This window comes from Rosa rugosa, chromosome 1, assembly GCF_958449725.1.
Source record: "Rosa rugosa chromosome 1, drRosRugo1.1, whole genome shotgun sequence".
Classification (NCBI taxonomy): domain Eukaryota; kingdom Viridiplantae; phylum Streptophyta; class Magnoliopsida; order Rosales; family Rosaceae; genus Rosa; species Rosa rugosa.
In genome coordinates this window covers 50,950,964-50,976,646 of record NC_084820.1, presented here as the reverse complement: position 1 = coordinate 50,976,646, position 25,683 = coordinate 50,950,964, and the positions used below count along the sequence as shown (strand labels likewise).

At 38.0% G+C, this 25,683-nt stretch overlaps 2 protein-coding genes, 1 long non-coding RNA gene and 1 pseudogene across 6 annotated transcripts; 3 read left to right on the top strand and 1 right to left on the bottom strand.

Moving 5' to 3' along the window:
• Window positions 1-848: 848 nt before the first annotated feature.
• On the top strand, window positions 849-3,048 carry LOC133742120 (uncharacterized). Its single transcript, XR_009862365.1, has 3 exons — window positions 849-1,078; window positions 1,806-1,880; window positions 2,897-3,048. It is a non-coding gene; the product is annotated as an uncharacterized LOC133742120 (long non-coding RNA).
• Window positions 3,049-3,622: 574 nt separating this feature from the next.
• LOC133740311 (ent-kaur-16-ene synthase, chloroplastic-like) lies at window positions 3,623-4,518 on the bottom strand. Of its 4 annotated transcripts, XR_009861122.1 has the most exons (3): window positions 4,154-4,518; window positions 3,921-3,956; window positions 3,623-3,771 (listed from the first exon to the last, which is right to left on the bottom strand). XR_009861122.1 is itself a non-coding variant. In XM_062168241.1 (2 exons), the coding sequence occupies exons 1-2, from the start codon at window positions 4,383-4,385 to the stop codon at window positions 3,965-3,967; spliced, it is 309 nt and encodes a 102-aa protein (XP_062024225.1). In that variant the 5' UTR covers window positions 4,386-4,518; the 3' UTR covers window positions 3,623-3,964. The 4 variants fall into 4 exon arrangements, 1 of the variants encoding a protein (XP_062024225.1); XR_009861121.1 differs by having other exon boundaries at window positions 3,623-3,989; XR_009861120.1 differs by having other exon boundaries at window positions 3,623-3,956.
• A 1,522-nt stretch (window positions 4,519-6,040) lies between these two features.
• On the top strand, window positions 6,041-10,106 carry LOC133740300 (LRR receptor-like serine/threonine-protein kinase IOS1). The gene is made up of 12 exons (XM_062168231.1): window positions 6,041-6,683; window positions 6,755-7,236; window positions 7,338-7,476; window positions 7,574-7,645; window positions 7,788-7,859; window positions 7,952-8,032; window positions 8,241-8,392; window positions 8,560-8,783; window positions 8,881-9,007; window positions 9,092-9,154; window positions 9,225-9,414; window positions 9,546-10,106. The coding sequence occupies exons 1-12, from the start codon at window positions 6,118-6,120 to the stop codon at window positions 9,964-9,966; spliced, it is 2,589 nt and encodes an 862-aa protein (XP_062024215.1). The 5' UTR covers window positions 6,041-6,117; the 3' UTR covers window positions 9,967-10,106.
• Window positions 10,107-18,938: 8,832 nt separating this feature from the next.
• Window positions 18,939-24,053, top strand: LOC133740289 (LRR receptor-like serine/threonine-protein kinase IOS1; annotated as a pseudogene).
• The last annotated feature ends 1,630 nt before the right edge of the window (window positions 24,054-25,683 follow it).

Below are 25,683 nucleotides of genomic sequence, written 5' to 3'. Positions count from 1 at the left end.
TTGGTGTAATAACCTCGATTTTCAATCGAGCAATACTTGGCGGCAGTTTTATTCAATGAAGTATTCATTTAAATTTGGTAGAAAATAAAATTACGTCAAATCTCAATTGTTAATTTCGTAGCAAGGATTAATCAAATTACACTACATTAATCATTGCTGTACCTCATTTTTTCTGGTTTTATCACAAATTATAGTGGCAAATACTTTGTTTAAAAAAAAGATTGAGGTGCTCTCCGTGTTTCAAGCAATAAGAGAGGTAGTGCGACACTAGTTGTTTTATACTCTACATGTTGATAGATGGTGGTGTACCAGCTCCAGAAGAAAAGAAAGAAAATTCGTTTTTTTTTCTCTCTCTCTCGGCCGAACCCAGGGAGCTGAAGATTTTTCTCCAAGCTTGTTCTCTCTCCACAAGCCATCAATCGATTTCAAGTCACGTCCCACGCCTTCGTCTCTTCCTTGCGCAGCTGTCTGTGGCAATCTTACGCCCTGGAACGACAGGCAGCGGCGGCGGAGAGCCGGTTTGTTTAAAACCCCGTTTTAGTTCCAATCGAGATATCTCACGCTACCGGCCACCGATCCTTGCAAAACTTTATCCTCGTGCTTGCCTCAACCCCCTGAAGCCCACAGAAGCAGCGTTGCACGGCGACGCATCCCGTAGCAGCAACTACAAGTCAACCCCGCCAAGAACGAAACCGGAGCTATCGATCCAAATATCTCGAGCTACAGACCATATTTTTCTGTGATTCTTGAACCAGTGAGTTATTCTTGAGTTTCTTAACAACTCTTCAGAAGGAATCGAAGCCTTAAATTGAAGTTTTGACGTCGAAATCGAGCCTTGCTGGATTCTGCAAAATTCTGGAATTTTTCCGACCACCGAAGCTTTCGATCGGTATATCTCGAGCTACAGAATATATTTTTCTGTGATTCTTGAACCAGTGTGTTCTTCTTGAGTTTCTTAACAACTCTTCAGAAGGAATCGAAGCCTTAAATTGACGTTTTTACGTCGAATTGGAGCTCGCCGTTTTCTGCAGTTTCTCGCCGGATTCTGGAAATTTTCCGGTCACCTCGACTGTTCTAGGTAATTTCCGACCACTTCCTTTCGTTTTAAGACTTCATGCTAGTTATGAAAGTGGATCAGCTCGTCATTTGGAACAAGTTTGTAGTTGACGACTTTTGCATCGGAGGTGGTTGACCGGCGTTGGCCGCCGCGTTGACCGCCCACTGACCGCCCCTTGTGGCGGCGCATTCGACCATATTTTGAATTTTTATTATCTAGGCTATGTTCTACGCATCCATATGAGCGTTTTGATATATTACAAGGTTATGTTAGAAAAAGTTGATAAATAGTGGATTTACGTTTTTACGTTACTATTTAACGTTTTTACGTTTTATCTTAAGTTTACGATCTGCGAAGATCTGACCATCGGTTTTACTTCAAATTTAGATATGTTGATCGTATGACTGTCCCGATGACTTTGTGTGGTCACGGGCGAAGATCCGACCGTTGGATCTTCGTATAAATGTGAAATAGTGATTTGGAGGGCGATTCGTGAGAATCTGACCGTCGGATTATAGTATAAATTTGTGGAGATGTTTGTAAGGACGATTCAGGAAGATCTGACCGTTGGATCTTCGTGATAATTTTGGAGGATGTTCCTAAGGGCAATCCGTGAGGATCTGACCGTTAGATCATCGCGTAATTTCGATCCGACCGTTGGATCATCATTAATTTAGAATCCGACCGTTGGATTGTTGTATATGTGTGGTTTATGAATGATTGCTAAGTTAAGATCGTATCTGACTAGGTGATTGACGGTTTAAGTTGGTGGACGATTGTGGATCGAATTTTGAGCTGTTAAGAAGACGCAGCTGGATTAGAGGTGAGTAAACCTCACATGGTTCATATTACGAACCGAATATAATTAATTGATTTTTGTCGTAATTGTGTGGAAATTGTTTATGAAATAAAGATTTGTTTTGAAATAATATGAACTTGATCAACTACGATTCATAGGGCTGCGGCTCACAGGTAAGAAAATGAATTTAAGTATAAAATGAATTTATATTTTTAATGCGTGTGAACTATAGTTGGTATTAATAGACATTCCTGTGCGAATGTCTATGTATATATATTATTTACGTGAAATAATATGTATTGTTGGAGTTGTGAAATATTATGTATTGTTGGAGTTGTGTTGAGTTTATTGTTAAGAAACAATATATTGTGAGGGGTATTGAGTTTATTGTTGAGAAACAATATATTGTGAGGGGTATTGAGTTTATTGTTGAGAAACAATATATTGTGAGGGGTATTGAGTTTATTGTTGAGAAACAATATATTGTGAGGGGTATTGAGTTTATTGTTGAGAAACAATATATTGAGAGAGATGTTGAGTTTTATTGTTGAGGAACAATAAATTGTTGTGATCTGTGGAGATCAATAGGTCACGGGGTGACCATGGCATACTATCAGCGACCCACGCTCTCGCGCCGGGTAGGTGGAACTGATAGTATTAAATCGTGAACCACGCTCTCGCGCCGGGTAGGTGGAAACGATCAGTTAGAGCTCTAGTCTGTTTGCCAATTGTTGAGTGGTGTTGTGAGGGAATTGTTGAGGTTACTTGAGACTGTGAGTGGTCATGTATGAGTGATGTTGAGGTTACTTGAGACTGTGAGGGGTCTTATGTGAGAAGTGTTGAGGATACTTGAGTCTTTTAAGAATGAGTTCTTAAAAGAGAGCCTCAAGAGTATCCTTCCTTTTATGGTGATTGTGTTGAGTTATATTAATTGTAAAGAAATAAATCAACAATTCTTTCTTGTTTACTCATACTGGCTGTAAAAAGCTTACCGGGTTTTGTGTTGTTGCAACTCCCGGTACACTATTCAAATTGTGTAGCGGGTAATCCTACAGGACAGGAGAACCAGGACGGTGATCGTGCGGTTAGAGCAATTGTTAGAGTTTTACAGCAATTGTAAGTTGTGAGGTGTGTTATGCTCATTTGAGCTTTACAATATATTGTGAGAGTGAATTGTAATAATGAACTCGAAGTTTCGAGATTTGGATTTTGTAATTGTAATTATTCAGGTTTCGGATTTGAATTTTATTATTCATAATTCGGGGTGTGACAATTGGTGACCGGTAGCTTGAGATATCAAGCTTGGTTCCAAAACGAGCTCAAACCGGGCGGAGCTTCCCGCCGCCGCTGGTGGCCGTGTCACGGTGCAAGGCTGCCTCTGGCAGCTGCGCAAGGCTGAGACGAAGCAAAAGGAAGTGGTTCGACGCCGTTTGGTGGCCGGTGGAGGTAGAGAGAGACCGAAGAGCCTTTGCTCTGTTTTTCGGTTTCGGTCGAGCGAGAGAGAGAGAGAGAGAGAGAGAGAGAGAGAGAGAGAGAGAGAGAGAGAGAGAATTGTCTGCTTCTTTCAATTATGCAGACATGTATGATGATTAGAACAACCGGCCTTGAATCAAGGTACACCTTACCTTTTAACAAAGGTGTTTGCCACCAAATTGTTTTGAATAAAAAAAACAGGTTATTACATTCTTGATTCTTTCATCATATGATTTTGAATTTAACATAAACCACACACAGAAGAAGCTGAGTAAAGAAAAATTCCCAACCTTATGCAACACAATGTCAAAAGGGCCTTAATCCGAAAGAGGCCTGTTATAATCAATAGCAACAAATAATATTCCCTTGTTTCTGCATTAAACAGCCAATGGCACAGATGCCAGCATCTGAAAATATATCTTCATCCCCCTGCAGCCAGCATCTGTTTGTTGGGTAATGTCATGCTTCCCCATGGATGAGAACTAATACAATCTCACTTGAGAATAATAAAATAATAATAATAATGTGGAATCCAGTTTCATGAAAGTTACATTCCACTACTGGTTCTACATATGGTGTCGGATTTGATACCTGTATGTTTCATCAAGTACACTCCTTATTTCCTCCCTGAAATGTCAATCAACACCCATACTTTCAAGACTAGAAACCATAGAAAGGCGAGCATAGTTATCTAGAGGATAAATCATTGGAACTGGATAAGGTAAATTAAGAATAATCAGTTTAAATCAATCTCAATGTAGCAAATACAATTAAAAAGAAAAAAATATTGATGGAAACTTGGAAAGTATGAAGGTAGTAATAACCTGCACTTCCAAACTTTTCTATGAGTGAGCGTAGATAACTAAGACAACCAGCATTGTTGAGGTGAGTAAAAGCAGCAGCAGTAGTTGATGGTGAGTTAAACAAGGACCCATTCTTCTTCTGGTACTTCATGACCATCTCCCAGTCCTGTGACTTTCCGATTCCTTCTGAAATATATGCGAGATAGGCTCTCCACCCCTCTGAGTTGCTTCTGTTGCCTCTAAACAATGGCATAATGGAACATAATTTTCAATTACAATGAATTAGGGTGGAATTCAGAAATGTATTCCATGGCTTTCACAAGCATAAGACCCAATTTCATTCTATACACTCATGCATATCTTAACTCTAAGAAAGGAAACTTGGTCTTTTTCACCCAGTTGTTAAGGTCTTGTCTTTTAAAATGCCCCTTTGCGATAGTTCATCGAACACCTATCACCTTGTACGTGTTCCATTAGCAAAACATATATCGGTATATCCTCACGGTCAAGATGAGAGTTCACACTCCCTCACCCTCTTTAACTGAAAAATAGTAGCATTCTGTTTTGGCTCAATGTGAATACTTATGTTTAGTGGGAATTGAATTTGGGATCTTTAACTTCAGTCCAAAAAAATTACCTCATCAATGCAACTTGAGTGATTTTTTCCTCCATGATAATAAGATGAACGGGTGCTCGGAAGATGCAATATTAACCAAGTACACATTACTTCTAATAATTAATACTAATGGGATATATATTAACAACTAAATATGGATTGAGGAAAAGAGAAAAAACAGTGTAAATTATTCATTATGGATGTTTCAATTCCCATTGACCCATCCAAATCATGGATTATCTATTACTAATGAGCCTTTTCAGCCAACTCTACTTGCAATATATAATTTCAGAGAGGTTGGTATATATCATTCGAGTTGAACCAGCAACGGGAATTTTGTCAACATATATATCTTCTGCTTCGGCCACTAGTTGATCATTATTGTAGCCATGGGTAGTTTTTTCCACATGAACAGAAATTTGGTCATTTATTTAATCTTGTTAATTTTAAAGAAATAAATGCATACATGCTTTCAAATTCACATTGCACATAGTCTTGGTTGTGATCCTGCACGTACGTACGTATGCTTTACTTATACTTCATATCTGATATTTATCTAGGGACAGCAACTGGAATCTTTGCTCCTTTGATGATTCTTGATATCTGAAAGGCTGTGGTGTATTGTGCACAGAATATGTTCGACGAAAGGACAGAAACAACTTGAATGGCATGGAACTGGTAGTGATCAAACAATAGGCTCCTATTCCATTTAGGCTATCAATGAACACCAAGACATTGAGTTTTGGGGAATTAACCAACAATATATATAAAGCTAACCTATATAATGTTCCCTCATGTGATTCATGTGACCAGTTATACATTTGTGCTTGAGAACAGCAATGCTAAAAGCACCATTTTTTCTTTTTTCTTTTTCAAAATACATGACTCGGTTGCTCATGTACTTGTTGTTGAGAATGTGAAAAATATAACTCCCACATTGGAAAAATATAACCTTACCTATGGGCTTATAAGGGTCTGGGCCACTCCATCCATTGCCAATTGGTTTTGGATGTGAACCCCAGATTACTTTATCACTTGTTCTACTAATCACGATAAGTTATTATACTTGAAACAACAATTAATAGTGATCCTTCACCTACCTTCCAGCTTTACTAGGTCAAGAAATGAAATGTGAACAGCATCATTTTCATGTATAAAGTGACATTGTTTGGCAATGAAATTGTGTCTTGTTTCACCAAGTATAATGATGTCAGGGACGTTCAGGCAATTCCTCTTTCCACTGATTGCTGGGTTTGCTCTTATGCTCGTAGTTCATGCCCAAGATCAAACAGGTACGTTACTGTTTTGTATGTCATGGACACCCTTTAAGAAAGTATAGACATGTCTAAGGTTTCTCTCTTGTTTTTACATGTTCTCCATCTCAGGCTTCATTAGCATTGACTGTGGGATTCAGGAGAACTCCAGCTATTCTGAGAAGACAACAGAAATTAACTACATTTCAGATGCAACATTCATAGACACTGGTGAAAGAGAATTGGTATTGCCTGCTAACAGAAACAACTACCAACAGCCGTACTGGTCTCTTAGGAGCTTCCCTCAAGGAACCAGGAACTGCTACAAAATAATTGTTGAAAGTGCCACCAGATATCTGATCAGAGCCAGCTTCTTTTATGGGAATTATGATGGAGAAAACAAATTGCCACAATTTGAACTACATCTTGGACCTAATTTGTGGGACTCGGTGAGTTTGACCGATGCCTCTAATCCCACAACCAAGGAGCTCATACACAATGTCCCAGCTAACACAACATATATACATGTTTGTCTGGTGAACACAGGCTCTGGGGTTCCATTTATATCAATAATTGAACTCAGGCCTTTGCCCAGTACAACATATCAGACAGAAATGGGGTCTTTAGGACTTTATGTGCGGCTTGACACTGGTCAATCACCATCTAATTATACAGGATATAGGTGAGTGCACGTACTAATGATCAAATTATAGCTAAATATGATAGTATGATGATTTGTTAATCTCTATATAGGTTTCCAGTTGATATTCATGATCGATTTTGGTATAACTATGCCCAAAGTGATTGGACACAAATAAGTACCTTATCCACCACCTTCAACTCTGCACCTGATAATGATTACAACCCACCATCTATTGTAATGCGTACAGCTGCCACTCCGAAACTTGAAAGTGATAACTTGAGTTTCTACTGGCTGCCTACTGATCCAAGTGCAGAATTTTATGTATACATGCACTTTTCAGAAGTTGTAGAGCTCCAAGCCAACCAGTCTAGACAGCTTGATATTACTTGGAATGGAGAGCACTACTATGGGCCATTTGTTCCTAATTTCTTCAACACCACAACGGTTACCAGTACAAAAGCTTTGACTGGAGGAAAATATAATTTTTCAATCTCAAACCCAGATGGGAACTCTGTCCTTCAACCCATCCTCAATGGAATCGAGATCTACCAGCTAAAAGAATTCCTACAAATAGAAACGAAACAAGAAGACGGTAAGTCATTCATCCCTTGCCAAGCTCTGACTTCGTCCTATCAATTAAGTGCCTGTGTTTCATTTGTTTTGATTACATTTCCTACTTGATTAAACTATTAGTTGACGCAATCACAAACATTAAGTCAACCTATACCATTGAGAAGAATTGGCAAGGAGATCCATGTTCCCCCAAGAACTACTTATGGGAAGGTCTAAAATGTAGCTATCCTATAAATGAGTCCCCAAGAATCATATCATTGTAAGTATACTTGTCTTCGAAAAACATTACTCAGTCTATATTTTAGTTGCAGTACTTAAGTCTTGGTGAATTGATCTACGGAACATACAATCTGCAGGGACTTGTCCTCGAGTGAATTAACTGGGGAGACAGCTCTTTCTTTATCCAATCTATCAATGATACAGTCTTTGTAAGCATATATATGGCTTGTTGCATGTATATCAAACTAATGAGTTCCACTTTTTTTTTTTTTTTTTTTTTTTTTTTTTTTTGGCTTGTTGTATATAAGTCTATCAGTTAAACTTATATAAGTCGAGCTGCTCATGACTCAGGGATCTATCAAACAACAACTTAACAGGACCAATTCCAGATTTTTTGTCTCAGCTGCCAAACTTAACCATCATGTAAGTCATAATATTGTTTATTATATATGGGGCAACACTGCAAATTCTTAAATACAACTTTGGTGATACAATTTTGTTAATTGCTTTTGCAGAAACTTGGAGAACAACAAGCTCACAGGCTCAGTTCCAGTCGGACTTATTGAAAGAAGGAGGAATGGTTTACTATCATTAAGGTGTACTTTTAGGACCTGCTTCAAATTTAATGTTTAATGACTCACCTGAAAACTATTGCTAAAATTTGAGTGATTGACAAGATGCATGATCAGATATTCCTCTTCAAAATGGATTGTTGAGAACTTTGATATCTGCTGGTAATAGTAAATGGAATTTGTAATATTCAAAATCTAACTATTCTTTCTGTAACATTTAATTTGATGGCAGTTTGTGTGGAAATCCAAATCTATCTGGAAATTTTTCTTGCAAAAAGAAGAAGAACAATTTCATTATACCCATAGTAGGATCCGTCGTTGGAATTTTTTGCCTCTTATCTGTAGCAGTAATCTGCTGGTGCTTGAAAAGGAAAAGAGAAGATGGTAAGAATTCCAAATTTCTATGAAGCTTCTTTTTGTTCTGTGGCCATAAAAATGATGGTACTTAAAAACTCTCAAGATTCTAGGAGATATATAGTCATACTGTCAATGACTCTTGAAAAAGCTTAAGGCATATATGCACATTAAACTAGTAATGATGTTGATTCCAGGAGCTGCCATATATGAAAAACCCCACTTTCCGTCACTGGAACTGGAGCAAAAAAACCGACAGTTTACGTACTCTGAGATCCTCAAGTTCACTAACAATTTGGAGAGGACTCTTGGAAAAGGTGGATTTGGAACAGTTTACCATGGATATATTGACAAACTTCAAGTAGCTGTCAAGATGCTTTCTCCATCATCAATTCAAGGGTTTCAAGAATTTCATGCAGAGGCATGTTTATCAGGATAACCAAATGCAGTCTTTTTTAGCTCAATTATGCATATATTAACTACTAAAACTTTTCTGTTTATGGCCTCTTAATTTACAGGTTAATCTTCTTATGAGAGTTCATCACACGAACTTGACAAGCCTTGTTGGATATTGCAATGATGAAAACAATATGGGGCTCGTCTATGAGTACATGGCCAATGGAAACTTACAAGAACATCTTTCAGGTTTCTAGCTGTAATTGAAAATACTAAGGTCTAAAGTTCCGCATTTCTTGTCTGATCAAGATCCTTTTATTTCTAATGATGTAGATAGCAGTTCAAATATTTTGGGCTGGGAAGATAGGCTTAGAATAGCAGCAGATGCCGCACAAGGTCAGCAGCTCTTTGTTTACTTTTTTATTGTGTTAAGAAAATTATTTTTCTGATGAATTTTGGAATGCAGGATTGGAGTATCTGCACTATGGTTGTAAGCCACCTATAATTCACAGGGATGTGAAATCAGCAAACATCTTGTTAACTGAGAACTTCCAAGCCAAAGTATCTGATTTTGGCCTATCCAGAAATTTCCCTACAGATGGTGGGACTCATATATCGACAGTTGTTGCTGGAACTCCCGGGTATCTTGACCCTGAGTAAGTAGTTGTGGATTGTTTTTAAATTTCACATCATGGGGTAAATCCTTATTTTTGAAACTTCAAATGGACGTTGAAACTAGCGAAATCAATATGATATATATGAGGAACATGGTTTGGCTTTACTTCAGGTACTACTTAACAAGCAGGTTAAACGAGAAAAGTGATACTTATAGCTTTGGGATTGTGCTGTTGGAGATTATCACAAGTCGACCTGTTATAACAGGAACGCTTGAGAGGATTCACATTAGCCAATGGGTTGGTTTCATGCTTGCGCAAGGTGACATTAACAGTATTGTTGATCCGAGATTAGAGAGAAATTTCAATGTCAACTCTGTCTGGAAAGTTGTGGAGATAGCAATGGCATGCGTGTCTCCAAACGCCACCAAAAGGCCAATGATGAGTCAGGTACTGATGGAACTGAAGGAGTGCATGGCTACGGAAGAACTGTCTCAGAAAAAGCAGATGGGATATGAAACTGAATTAGGAGAACCAGTTGAGATGGTGTCTCTAAATGATTCTATCAGAATGCTACGTCCCTCAGTTAGGTAGTAGATCGAGGTGGTAGTAGTAGTACCTATGTCGATAAAATAATGAGAATTGGAATGTAACAATTCGACCCTGTAGGACTTTTAGTCCCTCCTATGAACTCTTTGTATTGTATTATGCATGAACTGCAATCAAGCCCTATATTCCTGATCACATAAATGCATATTTTAGAAAGGAGGCTGACTAGCTGGATGTGCACCCTAGAGTAGACTAGTTCGGACTTTGGACCATTTGCGTTTTGAGAATGTGAAAACAAAAACAGAGCTTTCACATTGGAAAAATATACCCTTATTTATGGGCTTATAAGGATTTAGGTTAACTCCAACCATTATCAATTGGTTTTAGTTGTGAAACCCAAATTATCATTGCGAAGGTCAGGTCACAACAGTGGTTTGGATTTAGTGTTTCCCTTTTGATATTTTCTATAGCTAAAAATAGAGTGACTAAATCAAGTATATGCACAAAAAGTTCCATTTATCATCTTCCTTGCTAAAATATAATAAACCTCATAACTAGGAGCAGATTTTTTCTCAAACCCTAGCAACTCTCTCAAAACCCTAGCAATATCGTCAGCGACTTTTGCCGTCTTTTTCCCTTGCCTCAACTACTCCATTCCTCAATGGCTTCTATTGATGCTGTCACCTCTAGTTTTGCTGCCTCTCTGGCACTTGCTGAAGGGGGTAACGACCTGGATCTGGGGAAGATTTGAGGAGAACCCGTGCCAGTCTTCCCAGTCTTTTCTTCTCAGGAAACCGCTCACCCATAAGCCGGTTGATTCTGCTGCTTTCAAATCACACTTCCTTCAGACTTGGATGGTGGAAAAAGATTTCATGGTACAAGAAAGGGTTGATAACCGCTTCTTGTTCTCTTTTGACTCGGTCCGGGATCGGAACAAGGTGCTTAGGGGTGGTGTTTAGTGTTTTTTGTCTGGAGGAGTATGATGGCGTTCTCCCCAGCACTGAGGTCCCCATGAAGAACGTCAGGATCTGGGTTAGGGTTTCTGGCATCCCTCCTCTCTATGAAGAACCCGATAACTTCATACTCATCTGAAATCTTTTGGGTGGATATCTGGATTATGATAAGAAAGAATTTCGGAAAAGTATCATTCGCATTCTTTTCTCTCATGACAACTCCAAACCAGTTCTTCTTGAGCGTCGGATTTTTCTGGCTCTAGGCATTGAGCCTCTACTACAGTTTCAATTAATTTGAACATTTTAAGGGTAGATGTTCTCAATGTGGACTGGTTACTCACTCAGGGGCTAAGTGTGAGGCACCCAATGCTGCCATATCTGCTTCTAGGGTTTTGAAGTTTGGTGGCAGCCCCTCTACTTCAGGCGGTGCCTTCTCTTTCTCGGCTCAGACTGGTCTGGACTTACCCAAACCCTCTTCTTCCTTGCTGAAAAAGAAGAGGTCTGTCATTCGACGATTGGAGCGCTCGACTTCTGAGCCTGTTTCAACTTAGGATACCGTGCAAACCAAGACAGAGCTTGAGGTCATGGACCAAGAGATCGTGCTGTAGATTGAGACCACCGCGGCAACCTCAGAGGTGCCATCTGGTTCCGAAACAAAAGAGGTATCTGCTGCCCCTAGAACTGTCATGCAAACCGAGCAGAAGAAGACTCTGACCTACAAGAAAAGAGGTCGGCAGGAAGCATGCTTTCCTTCTCCAAAGAAGTTCAAAACTATTCTGGGTGGTAAGCTCCTTACTCTTCATGCTAATGTTCTTGGATTGGTTGCAACTGATGATGATGTTGCGCTTGTGACTTTGAAGAAGAAAGTGGGCAGACCACTTGGAAGCAAGAATAAGAATTCTCGCTCTCAAAAGAAGGTGGGAATGACTCCATTACGCCTCACCTATCATTCTGCTACTACTACTTAGGATGTTGGCCCTAAAGATAAGGGCAAGGGAAAACTTTAAGTTTCCTGCTTCTGTGCCTAGCATTTGATTTAGACTCTGGCGCTATTTAAGTTTAGCTTCTCTAGTTGTACACTAATTGAGGTCTCTAGGCGATTAAAGTTGCTACGGCATGAATTTAGATAGTTTTGGGTTTTGTTTCATTTGGCTAAGCATATTAATTGTGCGTTTTTGTTTACAATGAGGGTTATTTGTCATTTGTTTGGCGGCTTGTGGAACTTTTAGTGTGAGACAACTTATGATGTACGTGCCTTCTGGCTATGGATAAGTAATGAAATTATTTATTCTTAAAAAAAAAAATGTATCCTTATAAAGAATGTACACTAATACCCTGTACATAACAACTTTTTTCCTAGAAATGATATCGTCCTTCAATTTCTCAAAAGATATGGGGAACGACAGAAGGTTATGAAATCAGCCATGTGTGTCAGCCTTCTCTTATTCTATAAATTATACTTTATTTTGAGACATTTCATTGAACATCTTACTTTGTCTCTCCTTTACAAATTTTAAAGTATTTAGAGCTTGTTGCTTTCGGTGGTAGGTGGTAGAGAGCATATTATATATAGGACTAATTTCAGTTTACCCTCCTGAGGTTAGGGGTCGTCATCATGTTAGTCCCTCTAGTTTCAATTTAATCATGTTAGTCCCTGTACTCTCAAATTTCATCATCCGTGTCCAATTTCTACTATTCCGTCCAATTTGGACCGTTAAGTCTGACTTTTGAGGGCTAAAATGGTCATTTCAAGACAAAAAAAAAACTAAAAAAAAAAAAGATTTTTTTTTTTTTTCGTTTTTTTTTTTTTTTTTTTGCATTTTTTTTCTGTTTTTTTTTTTTGCATTTTTTTTATTTTCTTGTTTTTTTTCTTTTTCTTCGCTTATTATTATTATTATTTTTTTATAATTTTGTTTTCAACCTATACACCACAAGTTATAATAGGTTTATAAAAACAAAAAAAAAATACTCTAGGTAGTTAAAAAGCCGCTCGCTGGTCTACGATATTTGTGATATATCTCCGATAAAGCGAAAAATTTTAGGATATATCTGTAAAATATATTTATAAAATATAATAGGTTTATAAAGTGAAGAATAATAAGATATATCCCCAACAAAGTGAAGAAATATCTGTAAAATATGATTAAAAAAATAAATACAGATATTTCTTCACTTTATTGGGGATATATCCTAAAATTCTTCGCTTTATCGGAGATATACCACAAGTTATAATAGGTTTATAAAAACAAAAACAAAAAATACTCTAGGTGTTTCTTTTTTATTTTTTTATTTTTTTATTTTTTTATTTTTTTATTTTTTTATTTTTTTATTTTTTATTTTTATAAATTTTTTCTTCAACCTATACACCACAAGTTATAATAGGTTTATAAAAAAAAAAAAAATACTCTAGGTGGTTAAAAAGTCGCTCGCTGGTCTACGATATTTGTGATATATCTCCGATAAAGTAAAAAATTTTAGGATATATTTGTAAAATATATCTATAAAATATAATAGGTTTATAAAGTGAAGAATAATAGGATATATCCCCAATAAAGTGAAGAAATATTTGTAAAATATGATTAAAAAAATAAATACAGATATTTCTTCACTTTATTGGGGATATATCCTAAAATTTTTCGCTCGCTGGTCTACGATATTTGTGGAACATCTCCGATAAAGCAAAGAATTTTAGGATATATCCCCAATAAAGTGAAGAAATATCTGTATTTATTTTTTTTAATCATATTTTATAGATATTTCTTCACTTTATTGAGGATATCTTAAAATTCTTCACTTTATAAACCTATTATATTTTACAGATATATCCTAAAATTGTTCGTTTTATCGGAGATATATCACAAATATCGTAGACCAGCGAGCGGCTTTTTAACTACCTAGAGTATTTTTTTTTTGTTTTTATAAACCTATTATAACTTGTGGTGTATAGGTTGAAGACAAAATTATAAAATAATAATAATAATAATAAGCGAAGAAAAAAAAAAACAAGAAAAAAAAATGCAAAAAAAAAAAACAGAAAAAAAATGCAAAAAAAAAAAAAACGAAAAAAGAAAAAAAAATCTTTTTTTTTTTAATTTTTTTTGTCTTGAAATGACCATTTTAGCCCTCAAAAGTCAGACTTAACGGTCCAAATTGGACGGAATAGTAGAAATTGGACACGGATGATGAAATTTGAGAGTACAGGGACTAACATGATTAAATTTGTAATAACCCCTTTTTTTTAAGTGGAGATTTCTTTTAATAGAAATGGTGCGGCATGTTCCGTGTTTTGAGCAACAAAGGGACGGCTGCATTGCTTTGCTTTGCTTCTTTTGTATATTGAATTAGAATGGGTGGAAGGGGTAGGCAGCACGCAGAAAAGAAAGAAAAAAAAAATAAACCTCTCTCTCTCTGCCGAAACTAGCAACCAAAACAGAGCATTCCTTCTCCAAGCTTGTTCTCGCTCCACAGGCCTTCGATCGACCCCAGACCACGTTCCACAGCTTCACCTTGATCTTGCGCAGCTGCAGGAGGCAGCCTTACGCCGCAGAACGGTCCGAAACGGCGGCGGAAGTCCGGTTAGTTTTAAGCCCGTTTTAGTTCCAAGCTCGATAACTCGTGCTTCCGGCCACCGATCCTTGCCAAACTGCATCCTCGTGCTTCCCTCAACCTCCTGAAGCCCCCAGAAGCAGCCTTGCATGGCGGCGCATCCCGTAGCAGCAACTACAAGTCAACCCAGCCAAGAACGAGACCGGAACTATCGATCCAAATATCTTGAGCTACAGGACGTCGTTTTGAGTGATTCTTGAACCAGTGAGTTCTTATTGAGTTTCTTAACAACTCTTCAGAAGGAATCGAAGCCTTAAATTGAAGTTTTGACGTCGAAATCGAGCCTTGCCGGATTCTGCAAAATTCTGGAATTTTTCCGACCACCGAAGCTTTCGATCGGTATATCTCGAGCTACAGACCATATTTTTCTGTGATTCTTGAACCAGTGAGTTCTTCTTGAGTTTCTTAACAACTCTTCAGAAGGAATCGAAGCCTTAAATTGACGTTTTTACGTCGAATTGGAGCTCGCCGTTTTCTGCAGTTTCTCGCCGGATTCTGGAAATTTTCCAGTCACCTCGACTGTTCTAGGTAATTTCCGACCACTTCCTTTCGTTTTAAGACTTCATGCTAGTTATGAAAGTGGATCAGCTCGTCATTTGGAACAAGTTTGTAGTTGACGACTTTTGCATCGGAGGTGGTTGACCGTCGTTGACCGCCGCGTTGACCCCCCACTGACCGCCCCTTGTGGCGGCGCATTCGACCATTTTTTGAATTTTTATTATCTAGGCTATGTTCTACGCATCCATACGAGCGTTTTGATATATTACAAGGTTATGTTAGAAAAAGTTGATAAATAGTGGATTTACGTTTTTACGTTACTATTTAACGTTTTTACGTTTTATCTTAAGTTTACGATCTGCGAAGATCTGACCATCGGTTTTACTTCAAATTTAGATATGTTGATCGTATGACTGTCCCGATGACTTTGTGTGGTCACGGGCGAAGATCCGACCGTTGGATCTTCGTATAAATGTGAAATAGTGATTTGGAGGGCGATTCGTGAGAATCTGACCGTCGGATTATAGTATAAATTTGTGGAGATGTTTGTAAGGACGATTCAGGAAGATCTGACCGTTGGATCTTCGTGATAATCTTGGAGGATGATCCTAAGGGCAATCCGTGAGGATCTGACCGTTAGATCATCGCGTAATTTCGATCCGACCGTTGGATCATCATTAATTTAGAATCTGACCGTTGGATTGTTGTATATGTGTGGTTTATGAATGATTGCTAAGTTAAGATCGTATCTGACTAGGTGATTGACGGTTTAAGTTGGTGGACGATTGTGGATCGTATTTTGAGCTGTTAAGAAGACGCAGCTGGATTAGAGGTGAGTAAACCTCACATGGTTCATATTACGAACCGAATATAATTAATTGATTTTTTTTGTCGTAATTGTGTGGAAATTGTTTATGAAATAAAGATTTGTTTTGAAATAATATGAACTTGATCAACTACGGTTCATAGGGCTGCGGCTCACAGGTAAGAAAATGAATTTAAGTATAAAATGAATTTATATTTTTAATGCGTGTGAACTATAGTTGGTATTAATAGGCATTCCTGTGCGAATGTCTATGTATATATATTATTTACGTGAAATAATATGTATTGTTGGAGTTGTGAAATATTATGTATTGTTGGAGTTGTGTTGAGTTTATTGTTAAGAAACAATATATTGTGAGGGGTATTGAGTTTATTGTTGAGAAACAATATATTGAGAGAGATGTTGAGTTTTATTGTTGAGGAACAATAAATTGTTGTGATCTGTGGAGATCAATAGGTCACGGGGTGACCATGGCATACTATCAGCGACCCACGCTCTCGCGCCGGGTAGGTGGAACTGATAGTATTAAATCGTGAACCACGCTCTCGCGCCGGGTAGGTGGAAACGATCAGTTAGAGCTCTAGTCTGTCTGCCAATTGTTGAGTGGTGTTGTGAGGGAAATGTTGAGGTTACTTGAGACTGTGAGTGGTCATGTATGAGTGATGTTGAGGTTACTTGAGACTGTGAGGGGTCTTATGTGAGAAGTGTTGAGGATACTTGAGTCTTTTAAGAATGAGTTCTTAAAAGAGAGCCTCAAGAGTATCCTTCCTTTTATGGTGATTGTGTTGAGTTATATTAATTGTAAAGAAATAAATCAACAATTCTTTCTTGTTTACTCATACTGGCTGTAAAAAGCTTACCGGGTTTTGTGTTGTTGCAACTCCCGGTACACTATTCAAATTGTGTAGCGGGTAATCCTACAGGACAGGAGAACCAGGACGGTGATCGTGCGGTTAGAGCAATTGTTAGAGTTTTACAGCAATTGTACGTTGTGAGGTGTGTTATGCTCATTTGAGCTTTACAATATTGCTTGTGAGAGTGAATTGTAATAATGAACTCGAAGTTTCGAGATTTGGATTTTGTAATTGTAATTATTCATGTTTCGGATTTGAATTTATTATTCAAAATTCGGGGCGTGACAAAATTGAAACTAGAGGGACTAACATGATGACGACCCCTAACCTCAGGGGGTAAACTGAAATTAGTCCTTATATATATATATATCTCCATACTCACCTTATCCATGCAACTTGAGCTAAGGGCCATAGTATATAACGACAGCATGTACGATCTTTTCCTCCATGGAAAGACCAACTTAATTAACCATCCACTTAAGATGTTGATGACAAATTATTCATTATTTTTAGTAAGTAATACGTATGGGGTTTTAACAACTTAGTCACAAAGAAAAAATAGTTAATCATGTGGTAAATTATTAATAATGAATCTTTCAATCCCATCAACCCAACCAAAGTCATGGATAATCTAGTCGTAGTGAACCTTTCAGCGAACTCTACTTGCAATTGCAAACAGATCGGTATATAAATATATTTGATCGACCAGCAACTGGAATTCGTCAACGTATCTTGTGCTTTGGCCACTAGTTGATCATACACTATTACATCAATGGGTAATTTTTCCACATGAACAGAAATTTATTTATTAAATTTTGTTAATGTTGAAAAAAAATATATGTCCATGCTTTCAAGTTCACATTACACGTACAACTCCTGGTTGTGGTCTTGCAATTTAGTACTAATATTGCTTCATATTTGATTTTTATCTGGGATCAGTAACCAAAATCTTTCTCCAATGATGATATTTGATATCTCAAATGCTGTCTCCTTTTGGGTAGTCTCGGGAAGGTGGATTATGCATAGAACGTGTTCGATGAAAAGCATAAAACAACAAAAAATGAATTGGCCGGAGCAGGCGGCCGGTGTTCAAAAAATAAGCTCCGGTACCATGTTAGGCTACTAATAAACCCTACAACATTCAGTTTTGTGGGGATCCCGGCCAACAACATATAATTCATATAATTGTTTTGTCATGTGATTCATGTGGCAATTTTTTTCTCAGGGTATGAATTGGTAGTTTGTGTACTTGTTGTACTAAACTATTATGATTAGTTAGTATATTTGTCCATAACAGTCGTTATATGATGTATATGGGTAGGTAATGTACCAAAAGTCTAAAACACTGATCTTTCACCTTCCAGGTTTACTAGGTCAAGAAATGGAATTTGTACAGCATTGCGCATATAAAAGGACATTGATCGAAAACAAATTAATCTGTGTCTTGTTTCCCAAAGTACAACAATGTCAGGGATTTTCAAGCAATTCCTGGTTCCACTGCTTGCTGGTTTTGCTCTTATGCTCTTAGTTCATGCGCAGGATCAAACAGGTATGTTAACTTTGCTGTTATGTCACAAATTCTTCCAAAAAAAAATTATCATATTGTATATGATATGTAAGTGCATCTAAATGTCTGTATCTCAGGCTTCATCAGCATAGATTGCGGCCTTGCGGAGAATTCCACCTATTCTGAAAAGAAAACAACCATCGACTACATTTCAGATGCAACCTTCATAGACACTGGTGAAAGAAAGTTGGTATTGCCTGAAAACAGAAACGGCTACCAACAGCCTTACTGGTCTCTTAGGAGCTTTCCTCAAGGAACCAGGAACTGCTACAAAATAAATGTTAAAAGTGGCACCAGATACTTGATCAGAGCCAGTTTCTTTTATGGGAACTATGATGGAGAAAACAAATTGCCAGAGTTTGAACTACATCTTGGATCTAATTTGTGGGACTTGGTCAGTCTGGAAGATGCATCCAGTTCCACAAGCAAGGAGCTCATACATTATGTCCCAGCCAAGAGAAGCTATCTACATGTTTGTGTTGTGGATACAGGCTCCGGGGTTCCATTTATATCAACAATAGAACTGAGGCCTTTGCCGTATACAACTTATCAAACACAAACAGGGTCCTTGTCACTTTACACACGACTTGACACTGGTCAAATAGCACCTAATCTAACTGCATATAGGTAATCAGATATTTACATATATTGATCCACTGTTGATCAATTTACATGTCGGAGATGTATACTAATGGAAGTTATATGATCTTTTAATAGGTATCCATTCGATATGCATGATCGATTCTGGTACAGTCATAGCCGAGAAGATTGGACACAATTAAGTACCTCATCGACCATTGACCTCAATCAAAACGGCTTTTACCAGCCAGCATCTGATGTTATGCGTACTGCTGCCACGCCGAAACTTGCAACTGATGACTTGAGTTTCTTCTGGCTGCCTGCTGATAAAAATGCAGAATATTATGTTTACATGCACTTTGCAGAAATTGAAGAACTCTCAGCTAACCAGTCTAGACAGCTTGAAATTACCATGAATGGAGAACTGTTTTATGGACCATTTGCTCCTGGATACTTGGAGACATTTACTGTTTGGAGCACTAAGGCAATGAGTGGAGGACAATACAACTTTTCAGTCATAAAGGGAGCTGGCAACTCTGACCTTCAACCTATCCTTAATGCCATCGAGATTTATACAGTAAAAGAATTCTCAGAACAAGAAACAAACCAAGATGATGGTTAGTAATTATTCCCTTACACTAGCCTAAATTCATTGCTATCTGTTAAGTGCATATGTACATACGTATTTCAATGATTTGATACATTTTCTGTCTGATTCTGAAAATACTAGTGAATGCAATCACAAATATCAAGGTAGCATATAAAATTGAGAAGAATTGGCAAGGAGATCCATGTTTCCCAAAGAATTACTCATGGGAAGGTCTCAACTGTAGCTATTCTCCAAATGATTCACCGAGAATCATATACTTGTAAGTTTATATGTTTTCCAAAAAATTACTGAAAATTTATATTGCAGTACATACGCCTTTGTAAACTGTAAGTACTGGAACATGCAATCTGCAGGGACTTGTCATCGAGTGGATTGACAGGGGAAATAGATGCTTCTATATCCAATCTCGCAATGATACAGACTTTGTAAGTACAAAAATATGTCTTATTGTAGTTGGGCAAAGAACAATAATAAATATACGAGAAAGTCTTTGGGAGAAACAGAACGCGCCTCACGCGCGGAAAAGTAAATCACTGATCGAGCGTTTCTCTCCCGGCCGAACGCCGGAGGGCCCCCTGCCACTGCGTTCCGGTCCGGGAGGGGATGAGGATGGAGGCTAGCGGCGAGGCTCTATGGCGGGGATCCGGTTCGGAGGTGGAGATCGACAGTTCCTACTTGGATCGGGGCGGTGCTTCCAGATCGGTTTCTCCTCTCCGTCGATCGTGGGTGGGTGACAGGGATTCCTGGCAGCGTGGTCCTCGGTGGGCGAAGTCTGGTTGGTTCAGGGTGTGGATGGATCTGAGTTTGATATGGGTTTGGGTTTGGACGTGGGTCTGCAGGCGGGGTTCCGTGTTGTTTCTAGGGCAGTTGGAGTGGCTCTGGGACACGGATGGCCAGCGGCGAAACGTGGAGGCTCTGCGGCAACTGGGGGATGGGGGACGGTGGCTGAGATCTCGATCTCAGGGCTTGGGCTTTAGGTTCTGGTTCTGGGTTCGGGCACCGATATGGTTGAAGAAGGGCCTGCACAGCGTCGTGGTGATGCGGCGGTGCAGGGTTGCTGCGCGGTGGGGGCGGTCGGCTGCCGGATGGTGGACGGCTTCTGCTTTGGGCCTTTGGGAGAGATGGTGGATGGGCCGGGTTTCTGCTTGTGGGCTTTGCTGCTGTTTTTTAATTTCTGTTTGTTTTTTTTCCAGGTGTTGGTGTTTGTTTTTTTCGTTTGTTGTTGGTTTGGGTTGTTTTGTTGTTATGTTTTCGTTTGTAATTAGACGTGGCTTTATGCCGGCAATAAGTCCCTATCCAGTTGTGGTAGGGCGACGTGGGTTCTATCCCGGACTGCACCTTTTGTGTGCCTGGTCTGCCCTAGTTAGGCTGCGAGTTCCTAAATGGTCGCAACCTCCTAGTGGCAGAATGAAACTTAGTGTCACCGAAATTATTTTTCGGTGGCAACATAGTGGGAAAGCTGATAGTAATAGTCAATTATGGCTCCGCGTGAGCAAAATCTTTCTGTTATGTCACCACCTTTGTAAAGCGTATAGAGTAGCCAATGTTGCACTCTTCGCTAATTGGTGCTTGGTAGAATACATATTTTCTGTTGAGACTCTCGTTATGATCTCGAGTTGTTCTCTTTATGCTTATTGTGATCTGGGGTTTAGGTATCATGCCCCCCCATGTATTCTGAGGTTTCATTAATGGACAAGGCTTGAGGGCAGCCGTGCTGACCCTATTTCAAAAAAAAAAAAATATGTCTTATTGTCATCAACGTTAATGAGTTACAAAAATAACTGCTAAGGTACGGTAGACAACATAATATATATTGTCAGAGTTGCGTTTGGCAGAATTTCATTTAGCTGGTTGATATCTGATTGAGCTGCTTATGATTTCAGGGACTTATCTAACAACAACTTAACAGGACCAATTCCGGACTTCTTGTCTCAAATGTCAAATTTAAATGTCATGTAAGTCTTGTTGTTAAATATATATTGGCAAAACTGCAATTCAACCCTTTCATTACGAAGTGTGCTATAGTGCTTAATTTTACCTTTACAGATACTTGGAGAACAACAAGCTCACAGGCTCAGTTCCAAATGAACTTACTGAAAGAGCAAAAAATGGTTTACTATCAATAAGGTTTGTTTTGTTGAAAACCTGTACCATAGAATTTTTTGTATTCTTTTGGGCTGTTGTTTCAAATTTGTGTTTACTCACTCTAAAAATATGATCTTAAGATTGATGAAGATGCAGGCATCAGTTTTTTTTTTTTTTTGTTATTTCTATTTTCAAATATCTTATTTCATGCTTTGCCAAAAAAAAAAAATATATATCTTATTTCATGATAAAATAAAATGTTCTGGTTTTTCCACAAAAACTGAAGATGGTTCAGCACTAAAACATCTGCTACTAATATTATAGATGAAATTTCAGTATTTGTGCCTGCAACTGATCATATTGTAACTACCTGTGCTATCAACCATTTTCATGTCAGTTTGTGCGACAATCCAAATCTATCTGGAAATGTTTCTTGCAAAAAAAAGAAGAAGCAGAGTTTCGTTATTCCCATAATAGGGTCAATCATCGGAATTTCAATCCTCTTATTAATTGTAGCAATTATCTTCTGGCGCCTGAAAAGGAAAAGACAGAATGGTGAGACTTCTCAATATATGTTAGATTGTATTTTATTTTTGTATTTCAATAAAAAATATGAGATGGAATTGTAGATCCTGAATCAGCACTTGTGCAGAACAAAAAAAATAGGAGACATTTGTGCAGTAACACTTGCAAGAACTAAAGAAATTATAAGAATAATGAGAAGCAGTAGCAATGCAAGATTTTCTTCATATATATATATGCTCATCATCAACTTTTTACGATTATGATCTTAGGAGCTGTCGTAGGGGCACAACCCCGCAGTGGGTCAGTGGAACTTGAGCCAACACAACGACAGTTCACATACTCAGAGATCCTCAAGATCACTAACAATAGACAAAGGATTCTTGGCAAAGGTGGATTTGGAACTGTTTATCATGGCTACATAGATGACAATACTCAAGTAGCTATCAAGCTGCTTTCATCATCATCAAGTCAAGGGCTTGAACAATTCCACGCAGAGGCAAGTTTGTCAAGATAAGCAAATGCATTATATTCTTTGTCAATCATGTATATAGTCAACTAAGATGTTTTGTTTGTCACCTCTTAATTATAGGTTAATCTTCTTATGAGGGTTCATCATACAAACTTGACTAGCCTTGTGGGATATTGTGATGATGAAAACAACAAAGGACTCGTTTATGAGTACATGGCCAGGGGAAACTTACAAGAATATCTTTCAGGTTTGGTAGCTGCAATATCGAAATTAGTCACTAGCAAATTCTCAGTCCTCCAATGAATTTTCAGGGCTTTGAGTTTTATACACTAGAGATATAATTTTTTTAAGTAAATTCTACACTCTGCTCAAACATTATGATTGTGGAGGCTTGAGCTATTCTGTGTTTTTATGGATGTAGATAAAAGTTCAAATGTCTTGACTTGGGACGGTAGACTTCAAGTAGCAACAGACGCTGCACAAGGTAAGCAAATAGTTAGCAATATTCCAACTCATGTCTTAGCTACCATCTGATTTCCTTCTGTCTAAAATGTGAAATCAATTGAATATTTGAAATGCAGGATTGGAGTATCTACACTATGGTTGTAAACCTCCTATGATCCATAGGGATGTGAAAACAACAAACATCTTGCTATCAGAAAATTTCCAAGCCAAACTCTCTGATTTCGGCCTCTCTAGAAATTTCCCTGCAGGCGATGGGACTCATATAGTTACAGGTGTTGCTGGAACCCCTGGCTACCTAGCACCCGAGTAAGTAATATGTCATACTACGGTTCTATTATGATTCATTCTTTCATAATGAAATCTCAAGCTTATCTTATGAATATGTGACCTGCATCAAATCATTTCCCAGATCATTGATCCGAACTGATCTGAAGCCTCTCTTCATCACATTTATTTCTCAACTAAACTTGAGTTGCATGGTTGGCTTGAAGGTATAAACAACTAAATAGGTTCAATGAGAAGAGTGACGTCTATAGCTTTGGGGTTGTACTGCTCGCTGGAGATTATCACAGGTAGACCTGCTGTTTCGAGGACACGAGAGAGAATTGCCATCAATGAATGGGTTGGATCAATCATTCCAAAAGGAGACATTGACACTATTGTGGATCCGAGGTTAAAAGGAATATTCAATGTCAGCTCTGCCTGGAAAGTAGTGGAAATAGCAATGGCATGTGTCTCTCCAGAGACCAATAAAAGGCCAACCATGAGTAAAGTTGTTGGAGAACTGAAGCAGTGTCTGGAAACACAACTGTCTCAAAGAAACCAGGACAGCTATGAAACTGAACTAGGGAATTCCTTTGAGATTGTGTCTCAGAACGGTTATTCGATCACTATGCTACGTCCCTCAGTTAGATAGCCGTTGTAGTAATCTTATGTAAAATAATGGGAATTGGAATTTGATATTTCAACCCTTCAGATTAGCCCTTGTTAAAATCCTTAGATCTCTGTGTAATATTGATACTGTGTAGATTGCAACTATCTCATAGTCAGAAGGTGCATCTTTTTGTGCATATGCAAGAACTTTGATAAATTTGGTTCCCATTTCATATCCTTCACCGATGATTATGGTACTGCGTGGTTTTCCTATTCGCTTCTGAACAAGACTTCTGCTGTTTGCTCAATTACTCTTGTCTTTTAAAATATCCTAGGTGAACCACCTTTTTGGGATTTCAAATCTTGGCTAACTTAACCCCTGAAACTTGTCTAAGCTCGTGCTCTATATACTTGAGCTTCAATTTTCTTTGAAGTGTGTGGGACGAAAATGAGTTTTCAAAACACTGGGGCTTTTGAATATTTGAGCTTCAAGTAATGTTATGGACGCCATAACCCTGAAACTTATCTAAGCTCGTGCTCCATTGATGCAGTCGGAAGTAACCTGGGTTTACAAGCAATAAACCCTAAAAAGATAAATCTGGAGTCCCCACTAGAGAATTTGAGAAAAATCTCTCATTTTATGAAATTTGATATGATAAAACTGATTTTAATACAAAACATGATGGTGCTTATATAGGCATCCAAGACCTAAAATTATAATCTAACAAGAAATCCTAAAGAATCCAAATTTAAAAGGAAACTAAAAACCTAAAATAAAAGAATTCTAAAACAAATGTAAAACTAGCCTAAAAATATTAAATCCCGAATCGGATAATTAAAACAACATATTTTGGCCTAAATCCGTTAGGGCTCACTAAAGACTAAAGTGAGTCTTGAAGATCTCGTCATTCCCATTCTGGAAAGGTATCATGCGTCTCAAACGGACATTCTAGCCAAATTTTACTCCAATCTGATTCACAATCCAAAACCTGACTTTTCGCACAAGAAATCCGAAAAGTCCAAAACCAAATTTTCTTGGATATTGCAGCGGCTAGTAACCTCATTATGCGTGAATTACCTATTTTCCAATCACTCTTCTTGATTCCACGCCGCTTCTTTATTTTTCTAGTTTTTCGGCAAAACCAGGTGTAGGTACAATTCTTGTACATATCGTATTGGCATTCCCATACAAAACTATGACAAAGCCCTTTACTGATCTCGAAGAGTCACAGGTAATTGCATCAGTTTTATGTGGAGTCCGATTTTGGAAAGTAGGTTTTAGGTTTTATGTATTTATGTCTTTTTATTTTTCTGAGTGTTAAAATCGTGGTGTTGATGCCCTAGGGTTTTTAGGACTTGTCTATTCCTAATTGATTTCCCTTAGATTTGTTGGAGTTCATATATGGGAAGTTTCTTTCCAAATTAATTGGGAATTAGGGTAGAATCTTTGCATCATCTTTGAGTAGTTGCCGCAGGTCTATAATATGAGCTGAAAATATACACGGTCTGCACACACATCCATAGAGGCAAGAATTTTGATAGAGTCTTGCATGTTTGTTTGAGTTTGTGTCTTCACAAAGAGTCAAAACACTTGGTCCATGTATAAGTGTTTGTGATCATAGTTTCATATGCATAATACTCTCTCGAGATCAGTAGGGAGACTGTGAAGAAAGAAGAACAAGATTTGAAGATCGTTCAAGTGAAGGAGTTCTAGAAGGAAGACAAACTTTTTATTAGATTTTGTGTGAATCTTATAGCCGAGCTAGTGCTATTCAAAGTTTGTAAAAGAACATATCCTTTTCAATATGATGATCTTTATTTTGGGTTCTCAAGAGTAAGAGCCCCACAGTGT

Bases quoted from the DNA above. Each gene is read 5' to 3' on its own strand.
- LOC133740311 (XM_062168241.1), bottom strand. From the start codon at position 4,385: ATGCCATTGTTTAGAGGCAACAGAAGCAACTCAGAGGGGTGGAGAGCC. The intron at 4,042-4,153 runs GTTATTACTACC...TACCTTATCCAG, and splicing joins AGAAAAGTTTGGAAGTGCAG to TTCCAATGATTTATCCTCTA.
- LOC133740300 (XM_062168231.1), top strand. From the start codon at position 6,118: ATGTTCTCCATCTCAGGCTTCATTAGCATTGACTGTGGGATTCAGGAG. The intron at 7,237-7,337 runs GTAAGTCATTCA...TTAAACTATTAG, and splicing joins AGAAACGAAACAAGAAGACG to TTGACGCAATCACAAACATT. The intron at 8,393-8,559 runs GTAAGAATTCCA...TGTTGATTCCAG, and splicing joins GAAAAGGAAAAGAGAAGATG to GAGCTGCCATATATGAAAAA.